At 44.2% G+C, this 19,033-nt stretch overlaps 1 protein-coding gene and 1 pseudogene across 1 annotated transcript in view; both read right to left on the bottom strand.

The window, feature by feature from the left end:
- Positions 1-16,174, bottom strand: part of LOC118369779 (formin-2) — a 58,962-nt gene extending 42,788 nt beyond the window's left edge. Inside the window, 7 exon segments of the mRNA XM_035754471.2 lie at positions 502-646; positions 1,808-2,057; positions 2,060-2,636; positions 4,194-4,310; positions 8,029-8,201; positions 11,081-13,098; positions 14,728-16,174. Of these exon segments, the coding sequence (XP_035610364.2) occupies positions 502-646; positions 1,808-2,057; positions 2,060-2,636; positions 4,194-4,310; positions 8,029-8,201; positions 11,081-13,067 (3,249 nt within the window). The 5' untranslated portion in view covers positions 13,068-13,098; positions 14,728-16,174.
- Positions 16,175-16,212: 38 nt separating this feature from the next.
- Positions 16,213-16,872, bottom strand: LOC118369411 (myosin-8-like; annotated as a pseudogene).
- Positions 16,873-19,033: the final 2,161 nt, after the last annotated feature.

Raw genomic sequence — 19,033 nt, 5'->3', positions numbered from 1 at the left:
ATCACGGGGAGGAAGAGAGAGAGATGGGACCAAAGAGCATCACGGGGAGGAAGAGACAGGGATGGGACCAAAGAGCGTCAAGGGCAGGAAGAGAAAGAGATGGGACCAAAGAGCGTCAAGGGGAGGAAGAGAAAGAGATGGGACCAAAGAGCGTCAAGGGGAGGAAGAGAAAGAGATGGGACCAAAGAGCATCAAGGGGAGGAAGAGAAAGAGATGGGACCAAAGAGCGTCAAGGGGAGGAAGAGAAAGAGATGGGACCAAAGAGCATCAAGGGGAGGAAGAGACAGGGATGGGACCAAAGAGCATCAAGGGGAGGAAGAGACAGGGATAGGACCAAAGAGCATCAAGGGGAGGAAGAGACAGGGATGGCACCAAAGAGCGTCAAGGGCAGGAAGAGAAAGAGATGGGACCAAAGAGCATCAAGGGGAGGAAGAGACAGGGATGGCACCAAAGAGAGTCAAGGGCAGACAGGCAGACACAATCTCATACAATGTACAGTACCTGTTTGGCCTTGGACTTGGTGATGGTGTCTGATATTGGCTTTTTTTTCTCCTTCACAGCACTTTTGGAAAACAAGTTGACAAACTCATCAAAATCCACTGACGGTTCCTCGATCTTCTCCCAAACCAGAGAACCACTCGCATCCCTCAGGTAGAAGAGAGAAAGATCTGCATTACATCACTTTCATTTCATCTTTATCCTGGTGATGTATACCTCAAACCTACAACTGAAAATGTATGGCATGTTATGCTTTACCGAGCCCCAGAAAGCAGGAAGACCAGCACTATAGCACCTCTTCAGACAACTGTACAGTACATTACATTTCCAATAACTATAAATAAAAACACCACTATGTATCATGCCCAATGATTATCATAAGATGGACTTATTTACACTTCACAGTACAATTTCAAGGCTATTATAAGACACATTTACATGTGTGGAGTCTGAGTGCAAGTGCATCAGTACCAAACCGCCAATGTTAGGGAGAAGTGAACATACATGTAGTTTAACTAGAAATGTATCTTCATTTTGCAGTAGCTTGGTGGTAGTTGAACTAAATTCAAATCTAGGTAGTGTTTTCAGTAGTTAATAACGTTTTGGCCATGTAGTGGTGTAGTTAACTACTGAAACTACACACTACTTTTATTGCAAAAAGAAAAGAAAATATTTGTGAAGTAGAGAAGAATTTCCTTTGTTTTTCGGCATCAGACCTGCGTAAATCACAGTTGAAACATAGTTTTTGTGTTTAATTGGCTAAATGATGTTAACACCTGACCCCAGAGTGATCTGTTTTTGCAATTTGTAGTCTATGACATTTCAGATTTAGATATGACAATTTTTCCCGAAGTAGCTTGGATGTAATGAACTACTTTTTCAAATTAGTTTTAGTTCAGGAAACTATATTTTTCTTAAGGTAGCTTTAGTGTAGCTTAACTTCTTCCAGTGTTGGTAGTTTGGGAAACTATGATTTCAGAGAAGCTTCCCCAAACACTGCAAAGCACATCTCAACATCTGTTTCAACTCAAACAACATCTCACCAAACTCTTTCCCCACATCTTTCTCAGATTTTAGACTGGGTTACCATCTGTGTAGCATTGGTTTACAAGGCTGATCTTTATCTTCAGTAGAAAACCCATTCTATAGCCTCCATGAATGTCAATGATCTATCTCTATCTTTTGCATACGTTCTCTTTCATGCGTTATGTTTATGGATATCTCATATACTGTAGTTAAACAGGAAGCTTTGGATAAACATACTGTATATGTACGAACAGTCATTGGACTAAAGTGGACTAGTAATTACTTTTTAGCATGCAGCTGGATCCTGGTCCAGTAGAGAGGCTTCATGGGCTTGGGGGGCTCAATGGGTGCCTTCTGAGGGCCAGCCTCCTGGGACATGGGGGCCATGAATCCACCGGGAGGGGGAGGAGGGCCAAATCCTGGGGGAGGTGGAGGTCCACCGCCGGGGGGTGGGGGCGGAGGAGGGGGGCCAATACCTGGTGGCGGGGGTGGAGGTGGAGGTCCACCGCTGGGGGGTGGGGGCGGAGGAGGGGGCCAATACCTGGCAGAGGAGGGGGTGGAGGTGGGGGACAGGATCCGCCCATACCTGGTAAAGGAGGAGGGGGGGGTGGAGGAGGAGGACCAGCCCCACCAGGGAGAGGGGGTGGTGGTGGTGGGAGCCCTCCAGAGAGCTGAGGTAGAGGAGGAAGGGGAGGAGGAGGAGGGGGTATACCTGGGGTGGGAGAAGGTGGGGGCTGGGTACCACTCTGCTGCTGCTGTTGGCAGGTACAGACAAACTCAGGTTTGTGGAGGGAGGAGGAGGAGATTGCTGGGAGAGAGGCTGAGGAGGGGATTGACCCTCCCCTGAAAGGCACTTCAAATCTAAAGGCCTCCTCCAAAGGGGATGTCTGTACGGAAACCTCGATCCTCTTCTTTCCTGCGATGCTGATACCCCCCAAGGCCACAGTATTGTCCCCATCTCCTCTCTTCTTCGAGTTGATCTCCATCTCCAGAGATGCATGCTGGATTTCCAGTGCTGCCATCTTTATCCTCAAGTCATTAATGGTCTTCTCCAGCCCTGGAATATCACTGCCATTGTCCTCTTGTGACAGATTCCCGGACTTTGACGAAATCTGTCACGAAAAAAGGATTTCAGACCACCTTTCGAGCAGATGCAATAAAATACAGAACGTTGTACATTTGAATATTACATAAAGGGATGTTTGAAGCCCTTTTTGATGGACGTAAATAGTCAAGCCATTAACACTTTTCAAGGAATGTGCTTTTTAAGTTGACTATTTATTATACCTTTATTTTATCAGGGAGTCATACAGAGACCATTACCCACATCCAAATACAACATGCAAGCAGAAAGAAAAAAACTGTCATAAAAAAACGAACACATTCATCAACTTTCTGAATTGCCCTAAAGGTACCAGAACATCACATTTAAGAACATTTTGAAGACTGTTGCACAAATAAAGTACAACAAAACTAAAAGCTGATTTACCTAACGCAGTAGAGACCAAAGTAAGCGGGTGTGGTAACTCGTATGTCTAAAGTTTAGTAAAGATGTTAGGTACCGTGGGACTTTTTGTAAATGGGCTTAATAAATGAAAACATAGCGATGTATCAACCTTCAGTATGTGACATCAAAGAGGGCCAACCAACTTTCTGGTAGATAATGCAGTGATGAGTGCTAAAACGGTCTCCCTTAATAAAGCACAGTGGGCTATGATAAACTGCATCTAACTGCTTTAATGAAGTGGCAGCTGCGTTCATATTGATGATGTCACCATATTCTAGGACTGACAGGAACGTTGACTAGATAATCTGGTTTCTACTATTTAGTGAGTGGTAGGACTTATTTCTATAGAAGAAGCCCATTTTACAAAAAAATACATGCTTACAAAAAAGCTATATTTTGAACAATTCCTCAGACTTCAAACCTAGTAGATGCCACAACCTGAGTGAATAAGGGTAAACAAACACCCACAACTGAGGGTGTTTGGTTCGAGGGTTATAGGTCAGGGTAAAGTGAGGGTCAGGGTCATGGTCAGGGTCAGGTCAGGGAAGACCACATGTCTAGACGCCAGGCTTCCAGCACCTGGGTAGTTAGAACATTGATGGGGAGACTTCAAAGACTTGACCCACGAGATGATCAAAGTCTCCAGGATCTTCAAAGAGGCCATGTGTAGAGTGCAGAGCCCAGAGTTAGATGCACATCACAACACCCATGTCTATGCATACTACAGTTCGTGTTGACTTTACAGTCCGAGTCTTTCTGAGTGACGTTCAGGAGACCATTACAAGGTTAGGAGCTTGACAGAATATGAAGTTAACCTGCTTCTGACAATGACCTATGAAAGTTATCGTAAGAATTCAAGCCAAGCCTGACCTCTGTTGGAAGAGCAGGAGTAATATCCTCATGTGCTGTTATTGTACAAAATATACAAAATATAACCACAAGAGGACAGTATTGTAACAAAACATGTCTGGGCATTCATTCACTTCCAGTTGTAATAGCAAACTGAAGATTACAAAGATCTGTTGTCCTTCTGAGGCGCACAGTCATCGTTTGAATTTGACGCAACATTTTCAATGTCACACTATTTTAATAAATGTTCTCCTCCGGATCTCATCTGCTTGGTGTGGTACACTACATAAAACACACAGTGCTGAAAACATACCTGAGCTGGTTGTGGAGGGGGCCACAGGTCCTGGATGCGGCCTGGGGTACGGCCTTCATGGGGTTCCCAGAGGTGGGAGGGCAGGCCGAAGGTGGCCCACGTATACAGTTGGTCCTCCTGGGGGAGGGAAAACAAACGATGATCATGTTAGTATGTATTTTTACAGAATTTTATTCACATGATATATTAACACCATATAATAACCAGGCGAATATAACTGGGACATTAGACCTACATCATTTTCAGTTTATTTTTTATTTTTTGCACTGCCCTGTTTTGGCATTTATTTATACACACAAATCAAGGCCAAAACAGGGAAGTGCAAAAAAAAGGCAGACAGCTATTTGACATACAGACAGAGAAACAGGAACTCCCTTCATATTTAATCGCATTTTACTCCAAGGAATAAATCAATAAAGCAACCTATGTAAAGCCCTCTGTTGATTCAGAGGACATCAACCAACATTGGCTAAACAGAGAGGGCTTTCACTGTACTAATCGAACCAATAAAAACGTCCACTTTTCCTAAGTGATCTAAGGTACAGTGTTTGCTTAGCACAAGACTCCCTATTGTACAGTGGAACATGTAGAACATTGCGAGAAGCTAAAAGAAAGCCAATCTCATTCATCTGAGATATGAAAACTCAGCTTGTTACCGTGTATATTCCATTAGTTCAGCTTAATGCATGAGAGCTTATTACTTATCAACTGAGCACATTTTCTTCCTGGGAAATGGCTGTGAATGATTCCATTGCAGCAAGCAGTTCCAGCACGACACGGTAATATGATATTTAATACATGCAATTGGGCAATTCTAAGGGCCCAATTTAGTCTGAATCTAAATATATTGTAAATCAATCGGATAATTTACAGACCTCTACATAATAGCTATCCATCTATGTAAGAATATCAAGCCATTCCAACACTGTGCATGTCAAGTGTGTGTGTTTGTGTGTACTGTATGCATGTGTATGAGTGGGTGTCTACACTTTACGTAGCACATATTCATTCTGTTCCAGTCTGTGAGCTTGCCTGGGGCGTTGTTTTCTCTGTGAAGTCAATGCCAGAACAAAACCTTAACCAGAACTCCCGTTTGAACTGGAGACAGAATCACAACTACAGTACAGACAGAGACAACAACATGGTCAGAACCTGTCATAGCCCCCTACTCTATCACATCAACAATATTTTCCCCATAGAGACAATGCTGATTCATTATAGTGGCACTATAGTGAGTGATTAGATCTCAGGGAATCAAAAAAGGCTGTCTACTTTTACTTTTACAGGGGAGAGGACAGTGAGGACAGAGAAAGAGAGGTAGGGAGGAAGAGAGAGAGACAGGAATGAGAGTGGAGTTGAAAGAGTGTGAGAGAGAGATAGCAATGAGAGTGGAGTTGAAAGAGAGAGAAAGAGTGTGAGAGAGCGATAGGAATGAGAGTGAAGATGAAAGAGTGAGAGAGAGAGAGAGAGAGAGAGAGAGAGAGAGAGAGAGAGAGAGAGAGAGAGAGGGGAATGAGAGTGAAGATGAAAGAGAGACAGAGTGAGAGAGAGAGAGAGAGAGAGAGAGAGAGAGGGGAATGAGAGAAGATGAAAGAGAGACAGAGAGAGAGAGAGGAATGAGAGAGAAGATGAAAGAGAGACAGAGAGAGAGAGAGAGAGAGAGAGAGAGAGAGAGAGAGAGAGAGAGAGAGAGAGAGAGAGAGAGAGAGAGAGAGAGAGGGGAATGAGAGTGAAGATGAAAGAGAGACAGAGTGAGAGAGAGAGAGGAATGAGAGTGAATATGAAAGAGAGAGACAGTGAGAGAGAGAGAGAGAGAGAGAGAGAGAGAGAGAGAGAGAGAGAGAGAGAGAGAGAGAGAGAGAGAGAGAGAGAGAGAGAGAGAGAGAGAGAGAGAGGAATGAGAGTGAATATGCAAGAGTAGCATTACAAAAATGGAAGAGAGGAAAATAAAACAGGGCAAGAGATTGAGTGAGAGAGAGAAAAAAGGGTGAGGGACGACAGGACTTCTTTCTTTCTCTCTCTCGGAGGACCTGAGCCCTAGGACCATGCCCCAGGACTACCTGACATGATGACTCCTTGCTGTCCCCAGTCCACCTGGCCATGCTGCTGCTCCAGTTTCAACTGACCTGAGCCCTAGGACCATGCCCCAGGACTACCTGACATGATGACTCCTTGCTGTCCCCAGTCCACCTGGCCATGCTGCTGCTCCAGTTTCAACTGTTCTGCCTTACTATTATTCGACCATGCTGGTAATTTATGAACATTTGAACATCTTGGCCATGTTCTGTTATAATCTCCACCCGGCACAGCCAGAAGAGGACTGGCCACCCCACATATGCTCTCTCTAATTCTCTCTTTCTTTCTCTCTCTCGGAGGACCTGAGCCCTAGGACCGTGCCCCAGGACTACCTGACATGATGACTCCTTGCTGTCCACCTGACTGTGCTGCTGCTCCAGTTTCAACTCTTCTGCCTTATTATTATTCGACCATGCTGGTCATTTATGAACATTTGAACATCTTGGCCATGTTCTGTTATAATCTCCACCCGGCACAGCCAGAAGAGGACTGGCCACCCCACATAGCCTGGTTCCTCTCTAGGTTTCTTCCTAGGTTTTGGCCTTTCTAGGGAGTTTTTCCTAGCCACTGTGCTTCTACACCTGCATTGCTTGCTGTTTGGGGTTTTAGGCTGGGTTTCTGTACAGCACTTTGAGATATCAGCTGATGTACGAAGGGCTATATAAATACAATTTGATTTGATTTTGATTTGATTTGACAGCGGGTGAGGGAGGAGAGTAGGTGAGGGAGGAGAGCAGTGTTGTCAATAGACACGGTTAGAGGTTGACTCTGGTCAAGCTGAATAATGCAGGGTTGCGGGTCCAACCCCAGGTAGAGACAGTGAAAGGGGATGACATGCGCAAACCAACCCAGCCACAGTGAGCCTTCTCAAGAGCAGCCTGAGCCCTGGGCACGTGGGGCTCTTATGCAACGCAGTCAGCAGATGGTCTACGCAAGCAGATGTATGTGTGTCACAGAGTGACTGTTTGTAAGGCATGCGTGTGTGTGTGCATACTGTATTTATATGTGATTTTGTGTGCATGTTATGACTGAGTGTTTGTGACAGTGTGTTTATTTGTGTGAGTGTATCTAAGGGGGGAGGTGCACAGCGCAGCCAGAGACAAACGCTCATCTGTTCAGACACAAATCTACTTTGGTGATTGAGCAAAAGAAAAGCAGCTCTGATCACATGGCACATCAAGAAAGGAAACATGACAACCCATTGCCTCACAACACAATGTTCAGTCCCTATGGAGATAATGCAACAGGAAGGCCTCCCCCACCCACACACACACGATTGCATGTACACACGCAATATCATTTTTTTCTAGTTTCAAAAAATTACTAAGCCGTGAAATCTATATTTAAATCCTCAGACTAAGAACCTTACAGCTGAGTGGATTCAGCTGCAAGGGGCATGTGATAAAAATGGCACTGACAGCGCGCTCAACGAACTTTGCTTGGAAAATTATAACCACACAAACATGAGATTACGTCCGAGTGAAGCGTTACTGGGAAAAGGATTTAAACATTTATGAAATCAGTTTCATATGGTTAGGCTGACCATGAGAACTGTTGTCAACATGAGGAAACGCTCAAATATAAAAACATCCAGATATGGAGATGGTGGATATTTGATACATAATCCAGAATACATTTGTTTGAATAAATTTGTTCATAATAAACTATCGTCCAGTGAGTGATACTAGCCAGTTCAGTGTGATATTTGTTGAAACGGCAGTAGTGAAACAATGTTAGTAAGTAAAGGGTTGGTTCTCACATTAAAGGTGACTGTGGCTGGAGTGACAATGTCTTCATGCTGCTCTCTGAAACAGTCACTGAGGGGCTGCAGCAGCCCCAGGCCCAACATACGACAACACAACCTCTCCGCCTCCTCCTCCGTCACTCCCTTCCCCTGCTGCTGCAGACATAGACGCTCCAACAAGGTGTGTCCTAAGGAAGAAAAAGAGAGAGAGCGAGAGAGAGAGAGAGAGAGACAGAGGGAGACACAGAGAGGAAGAGGGAGAGAGAGTGGGTGGGGGGAGACAGCAACAGAGACATAGAGACAGTGACAGAGAGAGAAAGAAAGGAAAGAAAGAAAGATAGAAAGAAAGAAATAAAAGAGAGAGAGAGAGAGAGAGAGAGAGAGAGAGAGAGAGAGAGAGAGAGAGAGAGAGAGAGAGAGAGAGAGAAAGAAAGAAAGAGACATTCATAAAATAGATCTGGGGAAGACACACCGTTATGAAGAAACAGATACTGCAGAGGCTATTGATGCGACAGCAGAGGGATTTTTGTAATTGATAGAGATACACACAGATGTAAAATGAAGAGAGAAACATTTAACATTCAAAGATCTACAGATAGAGAGTGAGATGGTAGATCACAGATTCAGACAAGATAATTAACACCTACATCTACATGTGCAAGCAGCTTCAATAATTGACTCATACGAGTGCAAACAGTTTCGATAATTGGCACCTACAAGTGCAAGCAGTTTCAAACTTCTAATCTACATCATTAAAGAAAATGCTGGAGCAAAAGCGTATATGGCTTATATTAGTTATCACTAAGTAGCTAACGTATCACTGTATAATGTTTGTTTTTATAAACTGGGTGGTTCGAGCCCTGAATGTATCTTGGGGGTTTGTTGTATATGGCCAATAGACCACGGCTATGGGCTGTATCCCGGTATTCTGCTCTGTGTTGTGGCTATGAAGAGCCCTTAACCATGGTATATTGGCCATATATCCCACCCCCTTATGTTGCAAACACAATTAGAACAGTAAAAATACATGTTTTGTCATACTCGTGGTACATGGTCTCATATGCCACAGCTTTCAGCCAATCAGCATTCAGGGCTTGAACCACCCAGTTTTTAAAAACAAACATTATACATTGATACGTTAGCTAGATGTAGTACTGCAAAACAGTATTGTGTTACTACTATTCTTTTATAAATACTGTGTTTTCAACTTCTCTGTGCAACATCTATTGGTCCTGAGGTGGCCAAAAGAGGGCACCTTCTTAGAAATCACATGATGGAAGATGCTTTCTGCAAATGCCATGGCTTAACCTTCACATTAACAGCTGGCATTTAAACAGTACTCTAGGCTAACATCAAAATAACGATATTTATCAGAACCATCCTGGTCATTGAGTCATAGGAGGTGGGGAGGAATAATCCTACCACATTGCTCAGCTGTGTATGTTACGAAAGGGATGGCCTAGACAGAGCAAGGGAAGGCCTGGTTTTCTAATCCAGAGAGGTCACAAGTCATGGCAATGTGACCAGAGGAGCTTTGGTGGGGAGACGTAGGCCTACTCCTCTACTGATCCATGTTCTACTGGCAGGAGATTCAATTAAAACAGTCAAACTAATCATCTATAATGCTATTATATGCGTGTTATGACTTAAATTAGCTAGAACACGAGAGCCAACTGCAAATAACGCCAAAGATCAATTACTTAGGACTAATAACAAAGAAATCTAAATGAACGCTGCACGACGCTGCAAAGTAGTTTTTTTTCAACGTTGTGATACAAAACTTGTCCTTGCAATGGATGTTTTTTAGATTATGATCAGGTAAGAATAGTTCAAAGCTATTTTAGGCTTATCTAAGCAGTGTGATTAAAGAACATGAAGAAATCAAAATGTTTGTTAAAATCCCACGTTGCTCTCTGTTCAACCCTCTTTTAGATACACAGACAGTATGATGATGAACAACCTTATCAAAAGAAACTGTATTTTTGTTGCCTTTAAAGTGTGACAAAGATGAACACAAACAACAACAGCACCAGCAAAGAATCCCCTCGGTGTAAAGGCTAGTGACCCCTGTCCCTATTGATATTCTCTAAAACAGATCCATGTCACATGACTGAGTGCTCCAATAGCTGAGGCAAACCAGGGCCAGACTGGATAACAAGATGGTCTGGTTGATAAAATGATAAACTGATAATCAAGTTTGACAGCTCAATCCTGGGCAAGACAGCAACCTACCACTGTATCAAGGAATGATCTGAATATCTAGCTACAGTTCAGCTGTGCAAATGTGAAGAGGTTCAATCAAATTAGATTTATCACAGACTTTACCATGAAATGCTTATTTATGAGCCCTTTCCCAACAATGCAGCGTTAAAAAGTAATACAAACATTCTGTGAGTGTGTGTGTGTGTGTGTGTGTGTGTGTGTGTGTGTGTGTGTGTGTGTGTGTGTGTGTGTGTGTGTGTGTGTGTGTGTGTGTGTGTGTGTGTGTGTGTGTGTGTGTGTGTGTGTGTGTGTGTGTGTGTGTGAGTGTGGTGGTGTGTAGCCCTCTCAAGACAGTTGGGCAAAGAACGGCATTGCCATGGGTGAGTGATCATTTTCACAATCAGCACTGCTGCGGGAGCAGAGAGCTGAAACAGCTGAGCCCCAGACCATCAGCCTTATGTAGTCTAATAATTCTGAGGAGGATATCCATGTCAACATATTGCTCCATAAGGTACAGCACAGTATGTTCTTACAGGGGTTGATATTCAAATTCAATATAACAGTATAATTACAGAAATACATTCACATCTATTGGTCCTATATTTATAAATACACAATGGTTATTGTAATTTTACATGATGATAATTATCATTACACATTCACATGACACACATTATCATTACACACTCACATAATCCCTGTTTGGCAAAAAGGCTCAAAGCCCAAAATGATGGCTTACTACAACCAGCCTTCCATGGATTCCCAGCCATAATAGGCCTAAATTATTATCTAACCAACATATTTACCCCATTTATGCCAATGTTACCCTGTAACTCATTTAGCACCTATATGCTCAGTCACTTACCAGAGAAGACATCTTGATTTGGCCCTGTGGTGGTTTTCTGGACACCTGAGAGGCGTAGTCTGGTGCCTAGGGTCAGACTAGCCCCTGGGATGACTCTCTCTGACCCCCCATGCTCCTGGAGGTCAGCGGCATCCTCATGCCTAGCTCTGAGGCCTTCCAGATCCTTGGTCCAGTCTGCAGAATGACTGAGAGGCCCGGCGATACTGCATGACCTTTGCCTGGTGGTCTTCCACAGCTGGGCCTTGTGGCCCCCATACCCTGCCCCAGAGCCTGGCCCCATCCTACGGGGGATAAGGGGGCTTTGGCTGGGGGAGGCTATGGGGGATGTCAACTGCCTGGTGGTGGTCTTCACGTAGGAAGGGTGAATGGGAGGATAGGGCTTGACAGTGGCGGTAGTGGAGGACGTCCTTCTGGAAAGGGCTCTTTTAGAACTGTCAGCCGTCAGCAGAGAGACAGAATAGCTACTCTTCCTCCTGCTCATAGACCGGAAGTCTCCCCCCCTGTCCCCCTCCTCCCTCTCCACAGTCAGGTCCATGTTACTGACACTTCTGGGTGACCCTGAGGTCGTTCCCAACCTGATACACCTGACCCCCTCGATGGTGCTACTCCCCTCATCAAAGCTCTGGCTCTGAGTCAGCTGGGAGGTCACCACCGGACTCTCCAGGTCATCCTGGGGCTCCTCTGCGCTCTCATAGGATGTGGTGGTCGCGGTGGTGTCTGGGAAGCTGTAGGTGCTGGTGGTTTTGGGCAGGGGGCTTCCACTGCTCCTCTCGGTGTCGAAGGCAGCCGAGGAGGGGCCACTGTCACTTGGTGAACCTAAATCTGACTCCTCCCCAGATGCAACACCTCCCTCTGCCTCTGACTGTCCAAGCTCAGCACTTTGGTCTGGTCCTACAGTATCAGTAACAACAGGTGTCTCATCCACCTGTCCCTTGTCCAGGTCTGGCCCCTGAGTGGAGGCTACCTCTTGTGGGTCAGTGGGGTCAGGGGCTAGGGGTTCAACATCACCATCGGAGATGGGGGAGGTGACCTCCTCAGCCAAAGGGACAGTGACCCTATCCAGGACCCCGTCAGAGGTCCCATGCTGCTCCCTAATAGCCTGCTGGATGTCCGACAGCAGATCTTCATGATCAGCCGCAGCAGAGTGGAAGCTGTAGAGGTCCCCGTCTGATCCTGAACTAATCCTCTGGCCCTCGTCCTCCGGCCCCGATGTTGTCAAGTGGCCTTGTTCTGGCTCACCATCCGACATCATTCCCAGCTCATCTGCCGAGAGGCTGCTGTTGACCCCACCAGTCACCTCCAGCTGGCATCCCTTGCTGTCCAGGATATCCTCCTTGGACAACCCCTTCGCCTTCGACAGACTCTTCCTGATCCGCATACTGGAAAACACAGAGCTTTTGGATTCCGATTTGGATTTCTTCTTGCCGGCATCTCCCCCTTTGGATTTCTTGCCTTTATTAGAGCACTCCGGTTCTCTGTCCTCGGCTCCCCCATCACAGGGGGCGTCTCCCCCTACCACCTTCCTCTGCTTGGCCTCCTGGTTCCCCATGTTCCTAAACAGGCGGACCCCCTTGGCGATCAGGCCATGCTGCTGGGGCTGTTTCTCATGGTTTGCTGAACTGGTTCTCCGGGAGCTCAGCACTAATCCCTGCCTGCTCGTCGGTGTCAGGAGCAGCTGTGAGGATGCTGCTGCTGCTGAAAGGAGGCTGACAGACTCACTGTCTCCCTCCCCCTCCCTGCTCCTATCTGCTCGCTCTGCTTTGTTGCATAACGGGCTGCTGGATGAGCGACCCAGTCGAGCATGCTCAATGCGAGGCTCCTCCCCGTCCAGAGAAGGCGGAAGCGGATGGTGAGTATGATGTTGTTGTTGTTGCTGTCTGCGGAGCAGGTTAGTCACACTACTCTTCCTCCTGTCTTTAAACGCTGTGGTGAAGAAGCTCTCCTTCAGGAAAGGTACCTGGGTCTCTACAGTCTGAATGGTCTGCATCCTGACTGCAGGAGGGTACAAGCTGGACAGTCTAAATTAACAACAGAGAGAGTGGAAGTATTCAGTAGCCATTCAGTCAGTTTATATTGAAACATAATTCTTTACAGTAAGATCAGAGGCACTTTGTTTTCAATGGAGCCTATAGGGAAGACTGAAAAAAGAAATCCAGGCAAAATTCCTATTCAAATCACGTTTTGTCATGTAATATAGTTAGAGCCTAATCTATGCTTTCAAAGTGTCTGCTAATGCCATTGTCATTAATCCATCATCTGGAGAAAAAAACATAATATAATAATAGCTCTCTGGTTTGTGCTACAACAGCATTATAAACATTTCATATCCATTGTGGTGTTTACCCGTTATAAACCTAGTATTTAACACTGCCTTGTTTTTTCTCATGTTTTATTCTCCTGGTTATTCCCTGTACTGTTACACATATGCCAGCAGTTGTTTGCGTCATGTCTATCGTCCCAGTGGGAATATGATTCAAGTAATCAGTTCCAATCTCTACAGCCTACATATCTATGAATAGCTGTGTGTTTAGTCTGTGTTTTAGTACACTGAACAAAAATATAAACACAACATGTAAAGTGTTGGTCCCATGTTTCATGAGCTGAATTTTTTTCCCCCAGAAATGTTCCATAGGCACAAAAATCAAATTTCCTTCAAAGTTTGTACACAAATTTCCCTGTTAGTGAGTATTTCTCCTTTGCCAAGATAATCCATCCACCTGACAGGTGTGGTATATCAAGAAGTGATTAAACAGCATGATCATTACACAGCTGTACCTTGTGCTGGGGACAAAAGGCCACTCTAAAATGTGCAGTTTTGTCACACAACACAATGCCACAAATGTCTCTCATGTTTTGAGGGCCGTGCAGGAATGTCGCTGACTGCAGGAATGTTTACCAGAGCTGTAGCCAGTTAATCAAATGTTAATTTCTCGACCATAAACAGCCTCCAGCGTAGTTTTAGAAAATTTGGCAGAATGTCCAACCGGGGGGGTATATTGTTACATGTTGCATTTATTTCTTTATTCAGTATATTACTATGACCCTGAACTAACACATCTTCCACAGTGACATCTTCAGTACTGTACAGTAGGTCCATGTAGCTAAATATTTATTCCAGAGTATTCTGTTGATTCTTATCATTTAGACACTGTAATCAATACATCTAATTCAAACAGTGATTACTAGTTGAACATTGGGTGTGGCTCATTGGTAGATAATTTCTGGAGAATGCTTGGCAATAAAATGGCCACCACGGTACATCTATCAATGATCAGCATTTGAACTCAGATGTGCAATGCATATATGTTTTCCTGAGAATAATACTTTTCAACTTAATTATCATATTAAATGTATGCAACTTCACTACTTTAAGATTCACTTTCTTGATTATTAATATGAATTAATATCTGTGTAGTAATAGAACAGAACGACTAGATTAGGCCTACCGTACACTGTGATACAGTATAGTTCAACCAATTAAATACTTGCCCAGTAAACTGTTTAAGCAATTTATCACTAATTTATCACTGCACAAAGACGGAAGGCTACTGTTTATCTTCCAACATAGAACAAAATACATTATCACATTGGGCCAAAAGGAAAATCTGCTAAACGGTTTACATGAATAAAATACAAGTTATACATACCTTCAGTTCAATATATATAATAGCAGTCACTCTACACCCACAGGAGAGAAGAGAAAGTCCTTTCCTGAGTGTTTTTTTCTCCAGTTTTGAGTGGAACACAATCAAGTGTTTGTAATCTCCACTGGGCTGCTCCTCTTCCTCGGTCACATGAAGAAGTGGTACTTATCATCACATGTCCTGATCCTGGTCATACTCAACCTCACTCTGCTCCTCCTTCACAACACACAACAACATCCTGCTGTTACTAGGAACACAGCCTGCTGACAGGCAAACTATTTCATTATGATATGATTAGCACTAATGCTAATGCCTAACACATTTTCCAATACAAACCATGTGGTCGTACCACAGCAATGCACTGAATGTATACATATAATTGTATTATAAAGGACCCCCCCAAAAAAACGGAATGCAGCGGACATACAGTCAGTCAGCCGGTATCATATTTTAGTATAGTTTAGATGACTCTGTATCCAATATCTCTTGATGTTTTAGTTGGGGTGAAACGTGTAATATACATGTACTTATTTGTCATATAATTGCAAGGTGAGGTCAGAAAGCTGGAGTCTTTTAATCTGTACATTGGAAGTATTTCAGAGTGTTTGCTCTCTGGAACGTAATGAATAAAAATGTTTAACTTGTACAGAGAATATAATATATAATATAATAATATATGCCATTTAGCAGCTGCTTGTATCCAAAGCGACTTACAGTCATGCATGTCATGCATGGGTGGTCCTGGGAATCGAAACCACTCTTCTGGCATTACAAGCAGCATGCTCTACTAACTACAGAGGACCACTTTCATGAGTGATGAGATCTCTTGTTTATAATTATACAATTACTAATTGATGGACAATTTGCGATCTTCATTGTTCAGATCATTTTGGATGTTTTGCTCAACCCTAAATGTAATAGTTCAACTCCAGTATACTCAGTTAGTTGAGAGGTGTGATTTCGTTTCAAGCTCTGGGTATAGTACTGTGTCATGTGTAACCAGGGAGACTAGTGTGGCCACACATGTTTAATGTTGGCTCTGAATAAAAAAACATCTTCTTTTTATTAAACAAACAAAATGAGATAGTCTTGTTTATTCAGCTCCAGCTGCCTGTGACAAGAGAAAAGAAGGGATCAACATCATCCTTTTCATCCATAATACACACATGAACACTTTAAATAATACAATGGATGTGATAAGGTACTCCTTTGTAAGCCTCTGTGCTCAGCATTGCTTTAAATTTCATTTATACATTTAGTAGGAGTTGTCTTATATTCTTTAACATTAGAAACTGCATCAATATTCTCTAAGTATAGGTTTCTCAGAGACCTCTAAGTCATTATGCTCCAATAAAGTTATTAGGTCAATATCGACCTGTATACACTGAACCATCAAGTGGTGAGGATGATGAGGATATATTTGGACATGTGTGTTGGGTCTGCGTCTGAAATAGCACCGCATTCCCTATGGGTCCTGGTCAAAGGGAGTGCACTATACAGGGTATAGGGTGCCATTTCCCATGCAGCCTAGGTGTAACAGCAGATCTGTAATGTGTTCGTGTTCGGCATAGCGGCCCTTGGCCATGAGCTTGTTGACCTGGGTCTCAGTAATGTCACAACGCTCCTCTGCCTCATACAGCTTATGCTGCACCTTCCTGAACTTAGACATGTGGAAGTTGGATGGTTCCTCCTTGGAGGGGGAGAAAGTGAGAGGGAGAGAGGAAGAGGATACAAGAACAGGTAAGGAGGGAGAAAACCAGATAATGTAATGTATGTATGTAATGATTCTCCTTATACAGTGAGTATTTGACTGCAAGTCTACTGTGACTCACTGCTTCCTCAGCCTGCCTCCTGTAGGTCTTCACTTTCCACTGCAACTTGTCCACCAGGTCCTGCAGTCTGCTGACGATTTTCTTATCTTTCTCAGTCTGTGTGAGATAATAGTCAAAGCTCACAAGTCATGTGTGTGTGTTTGTGTGAGTGAGAGTGTGTGCATGTGTTTCTCTTACCTTGTAGGTGAGCTCCTTGACTCTGCGCTCATACTTGCAGACTCTCTTGACAGCATCCACACAGCATCCACACATCCTCTCTGATCGGTCTCCACCTCAGTCTCAAGATCACCCACCTGTAGCACAGGGGACATGGACACAATGTTTGAGAAGGTGTAATCAATACTCAATCAAATTATATATACTGGCTTTTATACTTGGCATCATAACCATCATTATCACCAAGATATTATTTGGTATCTGTACCGGCCAGAGAAATGCTATATTCTTCGATATAATGTGCTACAATTGAACATAAAACTCTGAATTGGACAATCAGATTGTATAGTGTGTCATCATACCTACATTCTCTAGAAGGGAGTCCTCTCAGATATTTGCCTGGGGTTGTAGACTACCATACAAGCCACATTATGAGGATTCACATCAGTGATATGCTTCTTGGTCTTCTCCTCTGCGTTCCTGGCCTCCTGGATGATGTCGTCCACCTCACCTTGCACTGTCACCAGGTCAGTCTGCAACTTCTTCTTGGTGTTCAGAAGTCTGGTGTACTGGAGGAATAATCATTTATTGATGATGAGTTGAACCTCAAGATAATCTCAAGAGAACATAATGTACAAGTCACATGATGGGAGCGGCAGGGTAGCCTAGTGGTTAGAGCGTTGGACTAGTAACCTGAAGGTTGCAAGTTAAATATAACAATAATATATGCCATTTAGCAGACGCTTTTATCCAAAGCGACTTACAGCCATGTGTGCATACATTCTACGTATGGGTGGTCCCGGGAATCGAACCCACTACCCTGGCATTACAAGCGCCATGCTCTACCAACTGAGCTACAGAAGGACCATATTTCAAACCCCGAGCTGACAAGGTACAAATCTGTCATTCTGCCCCTGAACAGGCAGTTAACCCACTGTTCCTAGGCCGTCATTGAAAATAAGAATTTGTTCTTAACTGACTTGCCTAGTTAAATAAAGGTAAAATAAAAAAATAAAAAAAATGATGGGAACTGGAAATGGCTTTTCACTCGTGTTAGCTGGGAGTGCCGAGGTCCCACACGCTTGTTGGCGTCTACCAGCTTGTGCTCGCTCACTCTGTCTGCTCCAGAACAACTCCTCAATCTCAGCCACCATCAGAGAGTTCCTGCGGTCAACCATGGCGGCCTGCTCCTTCATGTCTTCAGAGGCATGCTGGGACAGCGACATATAGGGACCACAGTGCATTCTAGAAAACTCACAGAACTCAAGGAAGACCCTCGAGCAACTGGCCAAACCATAATTTGTGGACTTACACTGTATGCTACTCGCAGAATAAATGATTTAAGTCAAGAAAGTCATTATTTGCTACTGATCAGGACAATTCCCTCACTATTTTTCAGTTTTTTTAACGTGATGTCATGGCTTTTGTACCTTGAGCTGTCAATAGACATTCCTGTTTTTGGGCCTTGGTGGTCTTCCTGTTGGAGTGCCTCAGCTGGATATCGATATTGTTCAGGTCTCCCTCCATCTTCTTCTTCACTCTCATGGCGTCGTTTCTACTGTGGACCTCAGAGTCCAGAGTGCTCTGCATGGACTCTGCCAACCTCTGGCTCTTTCGCTTTATCTTCTCCATCTCCTCGTCCTTCTCCGCCAGCTTCCTGTCCACCTCACTCTTTATCTTCTCCATCTCCTCGTTCTTCTCCACCAGCTTCCTGCCCACCTCACTCTTTATCTTCTCCATATCCTCGTCCTTCTCCGCCAGCTTCCTGTCCACCTCACTCTTTATCTTCTCCATATCCTCGTCCTTCTCCGCTAGCTTCCTGTCCACCTCACTCTTTATCTTCTCCATCTCCTCGTTCTTCTCCACCAGCTTCCTGCCCACCTCACTCTTTATCTTCTCTATATCCTCGTCCTTCTCCGCCAGCTTCCTGTCCACCTCACTCTTTATCTTCTCCATATCCTCGTCCTTCTCCGCCAGCTTCCTGTCCACCTCACTCTTTATCTTCTCCATCTCCTCGTTCTTCTCCACCAGCTTCCTGCCCATCTCACTCTTTATCTTCTCCATATCCTCGTCCTTCTCTGCCAGCTTCCTGTCCACCTCACTCTTTATCTTCTCCATCTCCTTGTCCTTCTCCGCCAGCTTCCTGTTCACCTCACTCTTTATCTTCTCCATATCCTCGTCCTTCTCCGCCAGCTTCCTGTCCACCTCTCTTTTGATGTGGTTCAGCTCCAGCTGCAGGATATTGGACTCCTCATACTCTAGTTTACCCTGAATGGACAAAGCAAAGTAGTTGTTTAAATGTGTTTATACAGCATTTTCAA

The sequence above is a fragment of the Oncorhynchus keta genome, chromosome 36, assembly GCF_023373465.1.
Source record: "Oncorhynchus keta strain PuntledgeMale-10-30-2019 chromosome 36, Oket_V2, whole genome shotgun sequence".
Taxonomy (NCBI): domain Eukaryota; kingdom Metazoa; phylum Chordata; class Actinopteri; order Salmoniformes; family Salmonidae; genus Oncorhynchus; species Oncorhynchus keta.
The sequence above is the reverse complement of the archived record's forward strand: the minus strand, read 5'-3'. Positions and strand labels throughout refer to the sequence as shown.